The sequence below is a fragment of the Pipistrellus hanaki genome, assembly GCF_964339955.1.
Source record: "Pipistrellus hanaki genome assembly, chromosome: 13".
Classification (NCBI taxonomy): Eukaryota; Metazoa; Chordata; class Mammalia; order Chiroptera; family Vespertilionidae; genus Pipistrellus; species Pipistrellus hanaki.
This window is the reverse complement of record NC_140515.1, coordinates 19,946,795-19,967,462: the sequence shown is the minus strand read 5'-3', so window position 1 is coordinate 19,967,462 and position 20,668 is coordinate 19,946,795. Positions and strand designations below refer to the sequence as shown.

The window sequence follows — 20,668 nt, the reverse complement described above, 5'->3', positions numbered from 1 at the left end:
AGAAATAAGGTTTTGTAGAACAAAACAAAGCATTTGAAATTTTTATTTACAGGAGAATTCAAATATTAGGCTTTTTTGTTTAAGCTATCGTTTCCTCTACAAAATTACTTCAGCTGCAGAAAATAACAATTTTGTCTAAATGTCTTCATATCAAAAAACTGAGGAGCAAAGACAATCTAGTCTATCCTCTTATTTCCCCCCAAGGAGACTATATGAAATCCGGTTAACTACATGAATCCATACTATGTCTCATACCTTCTACTCAATCTCTTTTCATTGTGGAAAAACCTGACCTAAACCTTTGACGAATTTAATACTTTTAAAAGGCTGAATTGTGAAACTTGTATTGTTTACTATTATCAATCCAAGTGGTCAAACCTGATCTATTCGCAGCAGCAGCAGCTTCTCAAGGATACCTTATGCCTAGATGACCAAATGTTGATCCTGTATCAGAGCATGGCCTCACCCTCCTTTTCATACTTTGTAGACTCTCATTCATTATGAAAATAAATCAAAGCACTTAATTCATTATTTTTTTACTATGTGCATGTACTCTTTCAATTTAGAAAACTAAAGAATCTTACCTGTGTTTCTATCTGCATTAAAGCTGTTAGATCTACAAAAAAAAATTTTTTTTAATTACTAATTGTTAATATAAAAGTTAACACTCAGGACTTTGAGATAGGTGCTATTTTTAATGCATACTATACAAGAGAATTAAGTTCTCCATCCAAGTAGGGGGGAGCAGTAATTGCTTACTGTAACATTTAATAAATCCAAGTTTACTTGGAGAAAATAATTACTTACTTGACTTGAATTACCTTATTTGCCAAAAACTAAGGTACTGTTTTACCCAAAAATATTCATCAGGAGAAAAGAAGAGTTTATTAAAATCTCTGTTAATTACTTTATCCTTTATATTAAAGAGGTAATATACAAATTGACCAACACTCCAACACACAGATGGCCACCCCAATGTGGTCAAAGATGCCCACAAGATGGCTGGCAGGGGGGGATCAGGCCTGCAGGGGAGGGCAGTTGGGGAGGATCAAGCCTACGGGGAGGAGGGGGTAGTTAGGGGGGGATCCAGGTCTGTAGGGGAGGGCAGTTAGCAGGAACCCAGGTCTGCAGGGGAGGGCACTTAGGGGTGACCAGGCTGTGAGTGGAGGGCAGTTAGGGGAAACTAGGCTGGCAAGGGAGGGAAGTTAGGGTTGACTGGGGCTGTAGGGGAGGACAGTTAGGGGCAACCAGGCCAGCAAGGGTGGGCAGTCACCCAGTTAGGGGTGACAAGGTCAGCAGGGGAAGGCAATTAGGGGCAATTGGGCCAGCAGGGAAGCAGTTAGGTGTCAATCAGGCTGGCAGGGGAGTGGCTAGGGGGTGATCAGGCTGGCAGGCAGAAGTGATTAGAGACAATCAGGCAAGCAAGCAGATGAGCAGTTGGGAGCCAGCAGTCCTGGATTGTGAGAGGGATGTCTGACTGCCTGTTTAGACCCACTGGGATCAGGTCTAAACGGGCAGTCAGACATCCCTGAAGGGTCCCAGATTGGAGAGGGTGCAGGCTAGGCTGAGGGACATGGCCCCTTCCCCCACGTGAATGAATTTCATAAACCGGGTGTCTAGTTCTAGTGATAAGATTCAAAGAAATGGCCCCAATACATATTTAAATGTAGTCATTCATTATTCAATAAAAATTTACTAATATTCTAAGTAACAGGACTACAGGGATGAATAAGTCCCCAGCCTTCATAGAGCTTATACTCTCATGAGGTAGACAGACAACAATAAGAAAGGTATTTATCAGATGGTGATGGGTTTAAGTTCTAAGGAGTAAAAACAGACAATAAGAGTACAAAGGTTAAAAAAATATCACAGAAGACATCATTAATAAGGTCACCTTTAAGGAAGTGCAGCTGTACATTATGCAGATACTTGGGGGAAAGAGAAGGAACAGCAAATGCAGAGGCCCTAAGGCAGGCACATTAAAAGTGGCATTCAAGGTACAGAAAGGATGTTCAATCAATGCTTGTTTTAAATGCTATGAAGGTTAAAAGATGGAATCAAAGAGAAGGCAAAGAAAATTAATGGATAGTCATTATTCCTGAAAGTATGACCTCATAATTATTAAAGTGCTGAAAGGCACCATAACAAATGTATCATAGGAATGATATAGATACATACACACATAGAAATGTTTGGATATGTGAATCCATACTTGATCGTTTCATGGTATGAAAAAAGTGTTAGATCTCAAACAAATGAAGACAACACTTGGATCTGGAAACTAATAAAAAGGTTAACCTCAAAAATATATTTTTACTGATTTCAGAAAGGGAGAAAAAGATAGAAACACTAATTATGAGAATCACTGATTGGCTGCCTCTTGCATGCCACTGGGAGGGGGGTCAAACCTGCAACTTAGGCATGTTTCCTGACCAGGAATCGAACGTGACCTTTTGGTTCATAGGTCAATGCTCAACTAATGTGTCATACCAGCCGGGCTACACTGACTTTTTAAATCACAATGAATATTTATGTATCTAATTAATCTTAAGGGGGGGCGGATGGAAACAAAACAAAGGGCTCCTTCTAACTATGCAGTCCAAGATATATAATATCATTCTGAAAGATGCTCAAAACTCCTAAACCTTACCTTAATGAAGGCACAAACTTCGGAGGTTGTATATCATCTTGGTAAGTAAAAGACACAACTGCATATGGACACACGTGTCTTGGTCTTCGCCTTAGTTCATCAAAGCCATACTCATAAAAGTAATACTAAAAATAAGAAAATGCAAAATTAACTTAAGAAAGCAAAAATACAGAGTGGGAATCTTATATTTATCTGCCTGATTTTTTGAAAAATATAACACTTGAATGTGCCTCTATCAGAAAATATCTTTAAGCACTGCTTGCCAATTTAATAATTTGTACTTTATATTCATTTTATGTTATAAGATATTCTGCATGTGTGTGTGTGTGAGTGTGTGTGTGTGTGTGTATATATATATATATATATATATATATGATGCCAAAATACTAGTAGGTTTTCCAAAATTTTATTTCTTAAAGAGATGACCATGAGGAATATGGTCAACAAATTTCCTCATAAAAATGTTACAAATGGGGCTCCCATATCAGCTCAGAAAAGCCAATTTAATACAAAATTAAAATACTACACACAACCTCAACCAAACCTACCATGTTGTTCATGTCAAAAGGAAAACATAGTCTTTGCTTTAACTGCAGACAAAAAAAGAGAGATCACAAACATAGGTCGTGACCCTCTTCCTTCTGCCCATCTGCATCTCCCCTTCACCTATTAGACCAGGGTTTTGTGACTTGCAGACTAGTAGTTTGTCCGGCCAGTGTGACTCAGTGGTTGAGTGCGTTAACCCATGAACCAAGACGTTATGGTTCAGATTCCTGGTCAGGACACAGGCCTGGGTTACAGGCTCGATCCCCAGTAGGGGAGTATGCAGGAGGCAGCCGAACAATGATTCTCTCTCATCATTGATGTTTCTATCCCCTTTTCCTTTTCGCTTCCACTCTGAAATAAATAAAAAGTTTTTTAAAAAGAGTGCCTCAGTTTATAAACAAGGCATTATCCTTCAAAGTCCATTCCCTTGGGGTATGTTGTTGCTCTGAAAATGCCTGGAAAGTTTTTTGAAATATCAAGCCAGTTTATAAGTTCTCCTAGAAAGGTCAATAATTACTATAAGTTTATATCTCTTATCTACCAATACTACCACTGTCCAGAAGGTAATCAAAAGAGTCCGTCCAGACAACCTTGGTGAATATAATTTTTGCTAAAAGCCCCCACCAACAGGTCTTGCACACTGAGATTCTTCAAAAATAAAATATTAAGTTTTTTAATTTAAATATCAATTGGCTGCGTCCTGCACATTTGTTAGAAACATTACTTTAAAAATGACCTTACTTTATAGTCAAACATCATATATAACACAATGACTAAAATACATCAATTAGAACACTTTCAAGTATGTGTAGTTTACTGTGTATCAATTATATCTGAATAAAGCTTAAAACTTAATTTAAGTTTGCATCTTAAAAGTTAAAGTAGAAAATATTTTATCAAATCAATAGTACAAAATAATATGAATTAAGGTATTTTAAGGGGCTTCAACTCAACTTTGAAGGATGAATATTATATTATTAGGCAAAAACTCTAAGCCAAGAAAAGCCAAGGCTTCAAAATGAAATGAGGTAAGGGCAGAGCTCATAAAAAAACAAAAACAAAAAAACATGATGGACAAAACAGTGTACAGGCAGGGTGAATTAGGCTAAGGATTCTGAATATCTGTAAGTCTATATTTCTAAGTTGTCTTGGAAACACTGGACAAACAGCCAAGACACTGGAGTCTGGGAATAATATGTGGAAACCAGAGCCTAGACTGGTGTGGTGGCAGAAGGAACTGAAAATGGGACATTTTAAAGGATTTGGTGACAAACAGATATCATATGGTAACACTAAAATGGATTCAGGTACCTACTTGAGTAAGCTCATAGGCTCGGTAAGCCAAAAGTGATGTAATTCTATTGGCATTCTTCGACACATGACATTCATGCTTTGGTGTTGGATCCAAAGCACTTTTTACACCCATGGGTTCATATATACTTTTTATTTTACCCTAAAACAGAGAAAACATTTTAAGTCCACCCAAACCTAATTATTGACTATATTATTACAGACTATTTCTTTGAATATAGGTCACCTATAACAACAGGTTTTTTCCCCTTTAATATGTGATAATAAAGTAACACCCAACACATTTTGTAAATATTGAAGAAAAAGTTAACCATAAAAAAGTGTTTGAATTTATTTTATAAGAAAGAAAAAATTTTATTCACAATACTTTTCGCTAGTCTAAATAACATTACCAATATATTACCCTCCATTCTTCATTCTATTTTTTTTGAAAGAAAAGGCAAACTCTAAAATACAGTAAGCTTACATCAAAGATGGCAAATCATTCTCAAAAGTATCTTTCTATACCAAACACAAGCAAGCTGTTTTTTAATTTAATCTCCTAAAAACAGGGTCAACTAAAATCCAAATCAAATGTTGTCTTTGATATATGAAATGTAAAAGTTGAAATTACCTTCATTATTTTAAAAATAATAACATCACCCACTGTCCCAGCTTCCAAAGGATTAGCTTGTAACAAATCAGGATACTTAGAAAGATAGATACCTAATAAAGAGGAAAAACTTCTTTAATTTAAATTTGAATGACACAAATACAAAAAAATATAAATATTTAATCTAATGATAAGAAATTATATGACTGACACCTTTTTAGAAAATGTAATGAGAGCAAAGATACCTTATATTTCACCAACACAAAAATAAAACCAGAACAAAATATGAAACTAATAGAAAATTTCAAACCACTAGTACTCGACTAAGACAAAAAAAAAAAAAAAAAAGCACCTTTTTTTTTTTTTTACTGTGTTATTACAAAAAGCATTTTGGATAGCATGCAAAAATTAAAAACAAATAATAAAACTGGTTTCACGTCACAAAACCTAAAATCGGTCTCCTTTTCTGGAACTATGACAACTAATAAAAGGGTAATATGCTAATTAGACCAGACATCTTCTATCTAGACGTCCTTCCAAACAAAGCCATGGGGCAGGGCCGAAGCAGAGGTAGTTAAGGGCGGCAGGTAGGCCAGGGAGAGCAGGTAGAGGGATCAGGTAGGCTGGGAAGAGCAGTTAGGTGGGTCAGGCCAGCAGGGGAGAGCAGTTAGGGTGATCAGGCTGGCAGGCAGGTGAGTGGTTAGGAGCCAGCAGTGCAAGATTGGATCGGGCCTAAACCTGCAGTCGGCATCCCCCAAGGGATCCCAGATTAGAGAGGGTGCAGGCCAGGCTGAGGGACACGCCCCCTGCCCTCTATGCATAAATTTCGTGCACTGGGCCTCTAATACATAAATGTAATGGTAAGAATTGCAGTAAAATCAAATAATATAATTTTAAATGGCAACTTCATAGTACACAAATGAAAAAAGAAAAAAAGATTACCCATGGAAGGACTGCCAAGAATTGTTATTTTGGACTGGCCCACCTCTAGTCCTTTTTCACATATGCTTTGAACCTAAATAAACAAAACACTTCATCTTTTGTGTGCAATCATAACACATTAAAAATGTGAAAAGATATTCTGTAAACTTGTTTTAAATAAAATCTAAGTTTCTAAACTATGTATTTTTAACATTATAGAAATTTTATATATAAAACAGTTTATGACTAAATATTAACGTGAAACTGGCTTACACTTCTAATGTAACCATAACTGGAATCCAGTTTTGTTTATGCTAGATACACAGAATTCATATCGCTCATATATAAGCATCCCATTTTAAAGTGAATTAAAACTATTTAAAGAGAAAGTAACTCAACTAAAGCCTATGAACCAGGAGGTCACGGTTTGATTCCCAGTTGGGGCACATGCCCAGCTTGCAGGCTCAATCCCCAGTAGGGGGTGTGCAGGAGGCAGCCAATCAATGATTCTCTCTCATCATTGATGTTTCTCTCTCTCGAACTCTCCCTTCCTCTCTGAAATAAAAAAAGAAATTTTAAAGAATCAATTAAAGATGAAAAACTGGCTCCAAGCACATATAACCAATAAAGGATATATTTTAATAAAGGGAAAATTATTCATTATCAAGCACATTCTAAGGTAAAAAAATAGGTTTTGTCAGGAAAAAATGAGCACCTTTGAAAAACAAATCACAAAACAATGAAATAGCTTTGCCTCACTAAATTATTTCTTCTACTTATACATCAAGAACATGCTACTTATAATTATCAAGTGTACTGTTGAATAAATGAAAAATTAGTAACTAACAATGGGAACATTCTCAAATTGCTTTTTTTTTTAAATGAATCACTTACCTGATAGCGATTAACCATCAAAAATGCATAGGATTCTGAAAGTTCTTTATCTGAACGGCCATCAAACTTCAGTTCTCTTCGTTTTTCTGTAAACTAAGTGAAATTAAACCTATAAACAGCTCTGTAGCATGTAATTACATTTTTTAAGCTAAGAGTTCAGTAATTTTGTTTTTAAAAAATTTTAAACCTACTAAAGTACAAATTATATTTTCTCTCTTTATAGTTTGTGTTCCCATTTTTTTACTGTTTTAATTGGTTCTTTACCTTCACAATATAGTCAAATGAGCATCTAGTATTTATCAATTTTAACTTAATTTCTATTAAAATTTTACAATTCCAACTCTATTTTTAAGTTCAAGTTTTAGTTATTTTTGGATCACTCATTTTAACATTGTGCACTACAAAGACTAAGTGGCTTAATAAATCTGTTAAATGACCCACTTCTAAACTATAAACTCAATTAGACAAGAAAAAATGTTTCATTTCTTAAAAGTGTATTCTAATGCTACGTACATAAAACACATTCCAAACATATTACCAGGATAAAGACCGACTTGGTTTAAGTACATCTGAACTCTAAGTCACCACAAAACTGCTGGCTTTTGCTTGTATCTAAAGATACATGATAGATATATTCAAAATATGGAGCCCATATCTAATAGATCTATATGTAGTAGACAGGCCATTATTGGTCTTTAATAATATAATCAGAGAATCTATAGACTCAATTTTCATATAAAATTAACAAATAATCTGTCATAAAATGAAACCACATCAAACTACCAAGGTTTTCATTTTTTTTGGGAGTCAGTAACATTAGAGGTCCTTTCAAAGTTAAAATTTGGTAATACTGAGTTAACCAACTTTAAAAAAATACAAAATTAATAGTATTTATGTACATTAGAAAGCAATTTATACATCAAATATTTCTAAACACCTCATTTGTATTACACTTCAGAATTACATGTTGGCTTTTCCTAAATCAAAACTCAAAAGAATATTCTCATACATGAGAGGTAAATTCACTATCTAACATGCTTAACTGTTTCCCCCTGTTCATACTTTATTCACTAAGAATTTTACTATTAAGATAATCCAAACATCGAGAATCCAAGATGGCGACATAGGTAACACCTATCTGCAGCCTCACAACAATTTCAATAAAATACAACTAAAATACAAAATGGACATTACCCAGAACTACAGGAAAGTCGACTGACTAGAAATTCTACAATGAGAAGGAAAGAGAAAACCAGAAGGAAAATCAGAGGAGCTGTAAAAGCCTAAGGTACAGAGACACGTCGCGCGCACGGAGAGGACGGTGCCGGAGAGGAGGGGGAGGCTGAGTGCCTGGCTGGCGATCCCTAGCGGGAAGGAGATAAAAGCTCCAGACTGTGCTGAACTCCAGATCCGACAGCACTGAACCCCAGTTCTAGGCCAGACCTTGGGGACCCAGGCTCATACAGAGGGAGCCTGGGCTGTTAGGCAGAATCTCAGGGGAGCGACGAAAGGCAGAGCCCCGGAGGCGCGCACATTACGCGCAGAGGACGCACTGTTAGCTCTGCTGCTAGATTTCCCTAATGGGAAGGAGACAAAAGCTCCGGACTGTGCTGAGATCCAGTTCTGACTGCACTGAACCCGTTCTAGGACAGACCCTGGGGAACCAGGCTCATACAGAGGAAACCTGGGCTGTAAGGCGGAAACCTAGGGGAGTGGCAAAAGGAAGTCCCCGAGGCGCGCACATTGCACTCAGAGAACGGGCGGTTGACTGTGCCACTGGATTGCCCTAGCGGGAAGGAGACAAAAGTTCCAGACTGCTCTGAACCCCACTTCCACCCCCACTTCCTACTGAACTGAACCCAGTTCCGGGCTCATTGGGGGAGAGCCTCGACTGTTTGGTAGCAGGCGAAACTCAAGGGCACCTTTCTCTCAGAGGTGCTTGCAATGAGTACTGAAGGACCCTGAGGAATACTGAGACTCAGGAGCCTCATAGAACGTGGCTGACGGAAGCCAGGCTGTAGGCTCCACCCTGAAACTCCGCCCCATCCAAGCTGAACACAGAGACTTTTAAGGCTACCAACTCAGGGAAGCTGCGAAAATGCCAAGACAAGGAAACAGATCACAAACGAAAGAAATGGAGGACAAAAAGCGACTGGATATAGAATTCAAAACCACGCTTATAAGGTTTTTTAAGAATTTCCTAGAATAGGTTGATAAGACCTATGAGGATTTGAAAAGGGATCAACTAGAAATAATAAGGGATCAACAAGAAATAATAATGGATCAACAAGAAATAAAGAATACATTGTCTGAAATAAAAAATATTATACAGAGTCCTAAAAACAGAATGGAAGATCGCAAGAATCAAGTCAAAGATTTGAAACATAAAAGAGCCAGAAGATACTTCTCCGCAGAAGCAAGAAGACAAGAGAATCCAGAAAGTTGAAGATAATGTAAGAATCCTCTGGGACAAATTCAAGCAAACCAACATCAGAATTATGGGGGTCCCAGAAGAGAGAGAGCAAGATACCGAAAATATACTGAAAGAAATAGTGACAGAAAACTTCCCCCATCTGGGGAAAGAATTAGACTTATAAGTCCAGGAAGCACACAGAACCCCAAACAAAAGAAATCCAAAGAGGACCACTCCAAGATACATCATAATTAAAATTCCAAGAGCAAATTCAAAGAGAGAATATTAAAAGCAGCAAGAGAGAAATGGGTAGTTACCTATAAAGGAACATCCATACAATTGTCAGCTGATTTCTCAACAGAAACCATGCAGGCCAGACGGGAATGGCAAGAAATATTCAAGGTGATGAATAGCAAGAACCTACAGCCAAAAATAATCTTCCCAGCAAAGTTATCACTCAGAATCGAAGGCCAGATAAAGAGCTTCACTAATAAAAAAAAGCTAAAGGAGTTCATCACCACCAAACCACAATTATATGAATTGCTGAAGGGGGTTCTTTCGGAAGAGAAAGAAAATAAAGATAAAAATTATGAACAACAAATACATAACTATTAAGAAGTGAATCTAAAAACCAAGGGAATTAAAAAACCTGATGAACAATATTAACTATTGAATATAATAGAATCAGAGGTATGGAAGGGGTGTGGTCTGATGGTTCTCAGGGAAAAGAGTGGGGGGTGCGGGAAGAGACTGAACATAAACTGTGCACCTATGGATGAGGACAATGGGGGTTGGGTAAAGGGCAGAGGGTGGGGTAGGAACCTGGTGGAGGGGAAAAAAATGAACATTTGTAATAATATGAACAATAAGGTTTATTAAAAAAATAATAATAAAATAAAATGAGGATGGGCCGAAACCAGTTTGGCTTAGTGGATAGAGCATCGGCCTGTGGACTGAAAGGTCCCAGGTTTGATTTCAGTCAAGGGCATGTACCTTGGTTGCAGGCACATCCCCAGTAGGGGTTGTGCAAGAGGCAGCTGATCAATGATTCTCTCTCATTGATGTTTCTAACTCTCTATCCCTCTCTCTTCCTCTCTGTAAAAAAAAATCAATAAAATATAGTTTAAAAAAAAAAAGATAATCCAAACATCAATCAACAGTTTGGGAGGGGGGGAATTAAGCATATCCTAAAAAAATATACACACTTGATTTCATTATGCTCCAATTTAGGCATAATATATAGTTAAAAAGATGTCATTTAATACTAAATGTTTTCCCTTCCATAAGTTGGCTTTCCTAGAAACTTTTTTTTTTTTAAATACATTTTTATTGATTTCAGAGAGGAAGGGAGGAGAGATAGAAACATCAATGATGAGAGAGTATCATTGATCAGCTACCTCCTGCATACCCCACACTGGGGACTGAGCCTGCAACCTAGGCATGTGCCCTTGACCAGAATGGAACCTGGGACCTGCAGGCTGACACTCTTTCCATTAAGCCAAACTGGCTAGGGCTAGCTTTCTTTTTTTAATCTTCACTCAAGGACATGCTTAGAGGAAGGGAGAGAGAAAAAAACATTGATGTGAGAAAGAAAAACACTGATGTGAGAGAGAAACATCGATGGGCTACCTTCTGTACATGCCCCAACTGGAGACTGAACCTGGAAACCAGGCATATGCCCTGACTGGTAATAGAACCAGCAACTTGCCGAAACCGGTTTGGCTCAGTGGTAGAGCGTCGGTCTGTGGACTGAAAGGTCCCGGGTTCGATTCCGGTCAAGGGCATGTACCTTGGTTGCGGGCACATCCCCAGTAAGGGTTGTGCAAGAGGCAGCTGATGGATGTTTCTCATCGACGTTTCTAGCTCTCTCTCTCTCTCCCTTCCTCTCTGTAAAAAATCAATAAAATATATTAAATTAAAAAAAATAAAAATTAAAAAAAAAAGAACCAGCAACTTTTCAGTGCACAGGACAACACTAAGCCAACAGTCATTCCAGCTAGGTAAAAACTTTAACATTTTTAAAGAAAAGAAAAACAAAACAAATTACAGGCTACTAATTGATTCTGTAGAATCTGACAATTACAATTTAAAACATACCTCTTTTTCCAGAAGCTCGTTATGTACCAAGCAAGCACATTTATAGTTAAAATTTGTTACTGAGGTTGGATCAAGGTAAGATGAATGGAGAATATTTAAAACATCTTCAAATTCACGAGATCCTGGAGTTAATGGCTGAAAAAGTGCTAAAAATGAAAAATATTAATTTTCAGATGGATTCTTAAATGCAGTTTATTTTATTTTTGTGGGCTTTTACAAAAAAATTTCAAAGACTTCAAGATTATCTTACTTTGTGATATGCAGAAGAGATACTTATTGATTCACTAAAGAAAAATGAAAAGCAGTTGCTCAAATCCTTTAGCAATAACCACCTCACATTAAACATGCACACAATGCTATAATTTTGTAAATCTTAGGGATGCTACATTAGGCAACCTAAATTGCCTAGACTCTCACATGAACTTGCCCATATACTTAACTCCTATTTTTCGCTACACTGAAATAGTGGACCATTTATTTCACCGAACTGTTTCCACCCTAACTGAAAAAGCATAAAAACATTGAATAAAACATTTAGGTGTCTTTAAAAGAAAATGATTCCATTTGGTGTTTAGTACAACAGTTAGATATGCTGCATCGATTGGCACCTGGTATTACTAACAAGTGGTAGGACATTTATTACAAAAACTTAGTGAAAAAATGTGAAGTTTGAGAGTCAAACCTGAATGCAAATATCCTACCTAGCATTTTTTGGCTTTATGGAGACCTGGGGGTAAATCAATTACTTAATCAAACATAAGCTCAATTCTCTCATTTGTAGAAGAAATTTAGCTATCATAAGTAACCACTATATGCCTCATGCCACACAAGACAACACATGGAAAAGATTTCACTTGGAACCTAATGAACAAAATAAGAAAATAAGCCGAAGTCGGTTTGGCTCAGTGGTAGAGCGTCGGTCTGCGGACTGAAAGGTCCCAGGTTCGATTCCGGTCAAGGGCATGTACCTTGGTTGTGGGCACATCCCCGATAGGGGGTGTGCAAGAGGCAGCTGGTCGATGTTTCTCTCTCATCGACGTTTCTAGCTCTCTATCTCTCTCCCTTTCTCTCTGTTAAAAATCAATAAAATATATATAAAAAATAAAGTTAAAAATTAAAAATTAAAAAAAAAGAAAATAAGTAAACTAACAAAATAGAAACTATAGATACAAAGAATAGACTGACAGCTGTCAGAAGGGAGGGGATTTGAGGTGCTTGGTGAAAAGGTGAAGGGATTAAGCAAAAAACAAAACTCAGAAAGACAATATAAACAGTATGATGAGCAGAGGAAAAGGGGGGATTGTAGAAGAGGATAAAGGGGGATAAGTGATGATTGAAGTAGATTTGACTTGGGTTGTAAACACAATATACAGATAATATACAATTTCCCCGAAAATAAGACAGTGTGTTATATTAATTTTTTCTCCCAAAGTTGCGCTAGGTCTTATTTTCAGGGGATGTTTTATCTTTCCATGCGCTAGGTCTTATTTTCGGAGGATGTCTTATTTTCGGGGAAACACGGTATTATAGAATTGTATACCTGAAATCTATATAATTTTATTAACCAATGTCACCCCAATAAATTCAATTAAAAAATAGTTGAATAGTTAATGCATGATAGATTTGTGGGTTTTTTCCCCCCCATTGATTTTCATAGAGAGTGGGAAGGGGAGGGACAAAGAAAAAAACATCGATGTGACAGACACATGAATTGGTTGCTTCCCATGTACCCCAACAATGGCCAGGGATCAAGCCTGCAACCAAGGTACATGCCCTTGACCGGAATTGAACCCAGAACCCTCCAGTATGAGGGCTGATGCTCTATCCACTGAGCAAAACTGGCTAGGGCAATTTGTATGTTTCTAAACTAACAAAGTGACCTCAGATATCTAAAATATGCCAAAAAGTATCATATGGCTTCAAATTTCTAGGTAATTTTACAAATCTTCATAAAAGAAATTGCTTTCTTAGTTGAGCTGCTCCAACACTATTTCTACCATCAATCTAATCATGAGAAAAATTAAGTTAAATCATATAAGTTTATATAGCAATTAACATTTAAGTTATTTTCAAAAAAGTACTTAACATTTCTGTTTCATCCCGAAGTATTGTACTAAAGAGAAACTATTTTTAAGAATTCAGGTCAATATGCCCGTAAAAGTAGTTTAGAAATTTAACTATTCTGTTGTGAATGTGCATTCCCTGGTGGTCTATTTTGTCATCCTTAATAATACTCTAAACATTAGATATACTCTGGTCAACATATCCTCACTTCCTTTACAGATAATACTTATAAATCGTAATCTTAATTATGGGCCATTTTTTTGAGGCAAGAATAAACAATCCTGTGACTATCCAAATGGGGAACAAAACATTTTATCTATTAATCATCCATTTCACTTAAAGGAAGTCAGTATCCAATATTTTGTTCTCTGGATTCTAACCATTATTGAGACTAATAATTAGTGGGTCATTACTACTTTTCAGAGCTTTACATGCATTACCTCACCTAATAATCAAAACCACCCTATTTAATTTAGTTCATTGTGCCCATTTCACAAATAAAACTGAGACAGCTGAAGTTAACTTGCCCAAGGTAACACAATTAATAGGGAAGCTGGGATTTAAATTCAGGCTTCCCAGAGCTCCTATTCTGAATTCTAAGTGGTTTGTTTTTTTTTAAAGTGCGTGTGTGTGTATAAGTGCTCAAACTTTATTTCCAAGATCTAGAATATATATATATATATATATATATATATATATATATATATATATATGTGTGTGTGTGTGTGTGTGTGTGTGTGTGTGTATATATATATATTCTTCTTCCTCACTTTAAAAAATGAAGTCATATAAAACACTTAAAACATAGGAAATTAACTATAAAACAAAAAGAATTTGATGCCTAGGATTATGCTATTTCTACCCTCTTATGTGTCTTCTCTGAAATCTTTCTCATTGTAATAAATTTAATAGGGCCAAAGGCCACGGAAACCTTTTTTTATTTGTTTGTTTATAAAGGTTAGCAGCAGGGATACAGTAAGAAACATACAATTTTACTTATTTGCATGACCTCCTTCAAATGCATGCCAGAATGATGACTACTGAGTTGATTTCTAATCACAATTCGTAAGATTTCCCTATCCTAACTTAAATTTTATAGGAATAAGAGATTTACAAAGATACTTGGAGATTTATAATTCGGATAAGAAAACACTGTATCACAGAATCAGAACTAGAATCCAAATCTCCTGACTCCAAATTCATATTATCACTAAATATTTTTCATTACTGGTAGCATACAAAACATACTCAAGAATTTAATGTTATTTATGCAGTTGAAAAAGAAATAAAATTTAAGTCATCAAATAATTCCTTAGTCAAAGGAACATTTTTCCACAATTACCTTTACCAATTTAGAGTCAATCCTGATCTTTTGTATTTCTATTAAAATTGTGTATATGCACACACAAAAAAGCTCAACTTTTAAAAGGTGGACCCTTTTCAAAACACTCAAGTGAATAATATGAAGTATTCATTCAAATTTAAAGTGACTAATTAATGGAAGAAAAGGAAATAACAAAAATTCTGGGGATCATATGTGGTAATTCTCTGTGAATCAACCTCTCTGAAGTCTACTAGTATTAATGATTAAAACCCAATAAATATCCATTTGTTCCTTACAATAAATAAGTTACTTTAAAAATCACTTTTCTTCATTCTAATAAAACTGCTACAGACTTTAGGAATGGTGCTTTCATCTCTAAATCAAGGTTGAACATATTGCAGAATTAGCAATGAATACGCTGGCAGAGATCTACAGAGACAAGTACAAATATGACACTACTGACTTTTTCTTTGGACTAGGGTCAGGGTCAAAGAAAATTTTACTTCCATTATGTAGTATTTATATGTACCTATCAAACATTTTATGTGAATAACCCGATTCTGCCTACACTTTCATTCTCAGGTTTACTTCTGTGTAGAGAAATCAATGGTACTTAGAACCCAGTCATTCATTCAGAGCTAATGAAACACCATACACATTTCCTTAAGAAGGAGACAGTTCCAAAAAAAAATTACAAATTTTGTGGGAAAAGATGGAAAGTGAGAATTAGTCTAAGATTAGACCAGTATGGATGCAGGTGTATGATACACATGCACGAGACACCCATATATGAGCAGTTAATCTTGTGCCCTACATAAAACATTAACCAAAACACGTTTTACAGAAAGTGATTTCCCAAAACCTTTGGAGGGAAAAACTGTATCAAATACAATTACCATTTTAACTTACTTTTGATGACTTACAGTATTAGATTTTAGAGTAAAAGAAGGCAATAGTAAAACGTCTACTGAAAAAATGCAATTCTACAATTTAAATGTACAAGTGCCTCTTTACACTGCTATAGAAAACAGCCCAGCCAATAAATAACACAACATATATTAGAGTAAAATTTTACTCTTCCAGTCAATAGTTAGGTCATTTAATCTATCAGTACTGATTAAATGTATTAATTTTATAATGAACTTAATCTCAATTCCCCAGGAATGAAGACATGCTAACCATTTCTAAATTTAGGTTAAAAAGGAACACTTTTACCCTAGCTGGTTTGGCTCAGTGGATAGAGCTTTGGCCTTAGGATTTAAGATTCTCGGATTGTTGGCTCAATCCCCAGTAGGGGGCATGCAAGAGGCAGCTGATCAATGATTCTCTCATTATTGATGTGCCTACCTCTCTTCTTCTCTGAAATAATATTTTAAAAACTTTTTAAAATAGATCAGATCAAAAATTAAATAAAACTCATATATTAAAAAGAGAAGTCTTGCTACAGTTTTAGTGACAGGTACTCTACACCTAGGTTCAAATCGCAACTCCACCAATTACTAGCTGTGTGATTTGGGCAAATTATTGAACCTCTCAGTACTTCACTTTCCTCATCTATAAAATGGGAATAGTGCCGAAGCCGAAGCCGGTTTAGCTCAGTGGTAGAGCGTCGGTCTGCGGACTGAAAGGTCCCAGGTTTGATTCCAGCCAAGGGCATGTACATTGGTTGCGGGCACATCCCCCGTAGGGGGTGTGCAAGAGGCAGCTGGTTGATGTTTCTCTCTCATCGACGTTTCTAACTATCTATCCCTCTCCCTTCTCCTCTGTAAAAATTCAATAAAATATATTAAAAAAAAGCGCGTTCAGCTCTAAAAAAAAAAAAAAACGATATAAAATGGGAATAGTACCTACCACATAGTATTGTTGAGATTTAGTTAACACATATAACCTGCTTATAATGCCTATAACTTGCTAAACATTATAAAGTATTTGACATTACTTAATTAGAATGGCAGTATTTTGGATGTTACCCTATTGTCAAGACAAAGAAAACCGAGTCAACACGTTACTATACTCACATAGTATTTACCTTTAAGGTACCAAAAATATTCAAGTCCTAATCTTAAATTTCAGTGGAAAACATAGCCACAAGAAAAGATTCTCCATATTAAAATATGATTGCGACAGAACCTTTGATACTTGAAAAGTTCAAGCAGAGGTATCTACTAAAATGATCTACTGCTCATGATTAGTAGACTTATACCTAGACAAATCTTACACCTTTCAAAACTTCCAAGATGATTTTGAAATTGTGAAACTCACAGTATCTCCTGCACTGCTTCTGATAAAGCATTTTGTTTTAAAAAATGAAACCCTAGCTTATTTGACTCAGTGGGCAGAACGTCGGCCCCTAGAAGGGTCCTGGGTTAGATTCCAGCCAAAGGCACATACCATTGTGGGCTTGATCCCTGGCCCTGGCCAGGATTGGGGCACATGCAGGAGGCAACCAATCAATGTGCAGGAAGCAACCAATCAATGTGCAGGAAGCAACCAATCAATGTGCCTCTCTCACATCAATGTTTCTCTCTGTCTCTACTCCTCCTTTCCATGCTCTAAAAATAAATGGAAAAATATCCTCTGGTGAGGCTTAGAAAGAAACCATTTAATTATAAGAAATAAAAAATAATGAAAAGTTGAATTTTTCTACTAAATTCTATCAAGCACCAACTGCTTTCAGCTTGGACAGAATCAAGTCCATGGTGGTAAAATAGCTGTTTATTTAATTTTAAAGGCCCTATTTAAATCATTTTAATGATTGCATTATTTGAATAGCTGCTGCTCAGTGTATAAATATTTAGGCAAGTTAAAAACTCATCACTTCCACTACACATGAAAAAGTCCATTATGTCATATTTTCCTTATTCAAAACCTCCCTAACAAGAAAAAGGTAACCACCTTTAGCCTCTAAGTGAAAATGGTAAATATAAATTTTCCCCAAAGGGCATCAGACTCAGGAGATAACAATTTCTTATTTCCTAATTCCTGAATTATATCCACTTTTAGTGTGTTAAAATATAGCAGCTTCACAATTTATCTTACTTAAAAGACACAAAACGACAATGCCTCTCAACACTTTCTAGTGCCTTCTCTCATTTCAAATCAAACTGTGAAGGTTTCTAGGCCAATTTTATGATCCCATCAAAAGGATCATAAACCATGATATGCCAATAAATCATAAGAAGGGCCCATCTGAATTTACTTACAACCTACTACCAATTGATAATTTAGGCAGGGCATTAACTTTCCTCGTAAAGCGCTCTTTACTATATAACTGAAACAAAAGAACTGACAACCTTGACCTTTACAAACACCCTCTTCAACCTGGAACATATTACATTAACTTATTTCTAGAAACATCCTCATGCTGGTGGACAAAAGGTAACTTCACCTTTGTCACCACTTTTTCTCACAAGGATCTTGGCTTTGTCATCCAAACAGAAATTAACAGTATATGTACCTAACTGGTAAATGGCTCTAACAATTTCAATTGGGCAAATGGAGTTGGCTATGCAGGTGGAAAGAAGCACACGCTTCATTCCAGATCCTGTCTTTACTAAATTATGTTTTCTGTAAATAAAAATGTTCACTATTTTACAAAGTAAATCATGACAAACTGAATCACGCAGTAAGTAAAAGAGAGGGTTTAAACTGACTTAATCCAGAACATCCTGTATCACCGGCTAGTCAAAAATAGTGCTATAATAGAAAACAATAATTCTGATCTCCATTAAAATGTCAGAAATATGGCAGTAAGTTTAAAAAAAAAAAAAAAAAAAAAAAGATAACGTAGTTCATGTAACTGTTCTCATTTTGGCTCCAAAAATTTGACTTTGTTGTTGTTGTTTCATCTGAAGGTTCTTATTGGAGACTCTTGGGCATAAGCTAACCTCTCCCTATTTTTTTCCCCCCCATAGGGAAGTTACTGCACCAAGAGCCTACCTTCCCATTCTTCTCCAATACAATATAAAAATACACTGAAGTTTGGATTTAAGAGGAGAGAGCGAGCAGCCTATTTAAGCAAACTCTTCAAAACCAAGAGAAAAAAAAATCATCTACATGGTAATGGAAGTGTGATGGAAAATATAGCAGTGTGCATGAATCACATCTAATGGAGATTATTCTAGACAAGGGAAGACGCTGACATCCAGCAGATTTCAGGTAGACACATAGAGCTGAAGAAATTTCCACAAGGAGAAGCGGCACTTGTGATCCTCTTAGCAACGAATGGCCTGGGAGAAAGCTCCAGAATCCGTGGCCACGGGCTATTTCCACAGCGAGACTTCTCGGCAGCATCTTTCGGAGGCCACACACCGGCTTCTCTGCCTTCAGGGGTTAGGTGGGTGGGTAGGAGGGAGGGGCTCCGAGCACCATCTTTTTTTCCCTCGGGCAGCTGCAGCCTTTCCGGACAAGCTTCAGACCTGAGAGAGCTCCTTCCCAAGCTTCCTCGGGGAAGAGGGGGAGCCGAGGAGCGTGGTTCCGCCGCCTTCCTCTCGCTCCCAGCGCAGCCTCTGGGCGGCCGTGGCGGCGAGGGAGGGAGGGAGCGTGTTTACGTCTCCGATGGGTGTGGGAAGAGGAGACAGATTCTAATGAAAAGATGGGGGGGGAAAGAGAGAGAGAAAGGAAGGGATTAGGGAAGAAGGGAAGCACCACCTTTCTTTTCTCTGCTCTTCCTGGGGATCTGAAAAATCCTCCTAACGGGTTTTTCGGGCTCTTCGAGGCCTTTGGGGAGAGCGGCCGCGCCCGCTTCAGCCGAGTCCCGAGGCTGCTCTTGGCTGACGCTCGCCGTGGCCGGGGCCGCCGTCTCCTCAGGCGCCGCGCCACCGCAGCCGCCGCCGCCGCCGCTGCCGGGCTCCCAGATGCTGGGGCCGCCGCCGCCGCCGCCATTTTGTGGGGAAGACTCGGGCTGCGGAAGCGCCCGCTTCATCTCCTCGTCGCCGCCTCCGCCGCCGCCACTTTCGCAGCTCGGGTCCGTCAGCGGAGAGGCTTCCGTCTCCGCAGCAGTCGCCATCGCGCCGGCGTGAGCAGCCCGGGAAGCTTCTGCCGACAAGGTGAAGGGGGTGGGGGGAAGGGGCGGCAGGCCAGCCTGGCCGCCGAGCTGCTCTCAGCCCACCCTCCCCCTCCCACCCCCGCCCGTCCCCTCAGGCCGCGCTCCGGACTCAGGGGGTCTCTCGAGGGCCCCCCACAGCGGGCGCTCCAACCGTGCCGCCGGCCCCCGGGAGCCGCTCCTCGCCCGCCCGATCCTTCGCCGGCCCCCCGCCACTCAACGTGCTCGCGTCTGAGCCGGGAGGGGGCGGGGTCCTCGTGGGCCGCTCCGCCAATGGGGGCGCGGCGCCCAATGAGGGCGGGCGCGGATACGATGGCGCCGGGGGGCGGGGCCTCGGGCGCCGGAGCCCGCCAAAAGGGGCGCCCGCGACGCCCCGCGAACACCTCGACGCCCGCCGGCCGCGGGTTGGATGGGCCTCAGGGGAGACCGTGCCGACCAGCGCTGTGGGTCTCCGAGGCGCGTCCCACCAGGTGTCGCCTATTTTGAAAGAAAACTACCTTCCTTGTCTGCGCAGGCGTTACACAGGCCCAAACTGGACGCCGGCAGCGGGTGCCGGATGAAGCCGGTCTTTGGAACAGATGCAACTAAAAGCCTGTGGAGAAGATAAGAGAATGAACTGCAGCACCAGAGCTTGAAAGCCTCTGGCAAAGCCTCACCCGAGTTCAGGGAGGTGCCATTCTCACTGGATCTTGCATCTTTACAATAGATTACTTCCACCAGGCCCCCACTCTTTTATATGTTTTAAAAAATATTTTTTGATTTTTTTTTTAAGAGAGAAAGGGAGAGAGTAATGACAGGGAAGCCGAAACCGG

At 38.4% G+C, this 20,668-nt stretch overlaps 1 protein-coding gene across 7 annotated transcripts in view; it reads right to left on the bottom strand.

The window, feature by feature from the left end:
• The window catches only part of TASOR (transcription activation suppressor), a gene marked incomplete at its 5' end in the record, with an annotated part of 55,533 nt that extends 35,713 nt beyond the window's left edge, over positions 1-19,820 (bottom strand). For all 7 annotated transcript variants that reach the window (XM_084903094.1, XM_084903090.1, XM_084903096.1 and 4 more), the window contains 8 exons: positions 585-616; positions 2,651-2,775; positions 4,512-4,649; positions 5,121-5,212; positions 6,042-6,114; positions 6,915-7,007; positions 11,425-11,570; positions 19,463-19,820. In XM_084903094.1, the coding sequence (XP_084759220.1) occupies positions 585-616; positions 2,651-2,775; positions 4,512-4,649; positions 5,121-5,212; positions 6,042-6,114; positions 6,915-7,007; positions 11,425-11,570; positions 19,463-19,820 (1,057 nt within the window). The remainder of the gene's footprint in view (positions 1-584; positions 617-2,650; positions 2,776-4,511; positions 4,650-5,120; positions 5,213-6,041; positions 6,115-6,914; positions 7,008-11,424; positions 11,571-19,462) is intronic.
• Between the last annotated feature and the right edge of the window lie 848 nt (positions 19,821-20,668).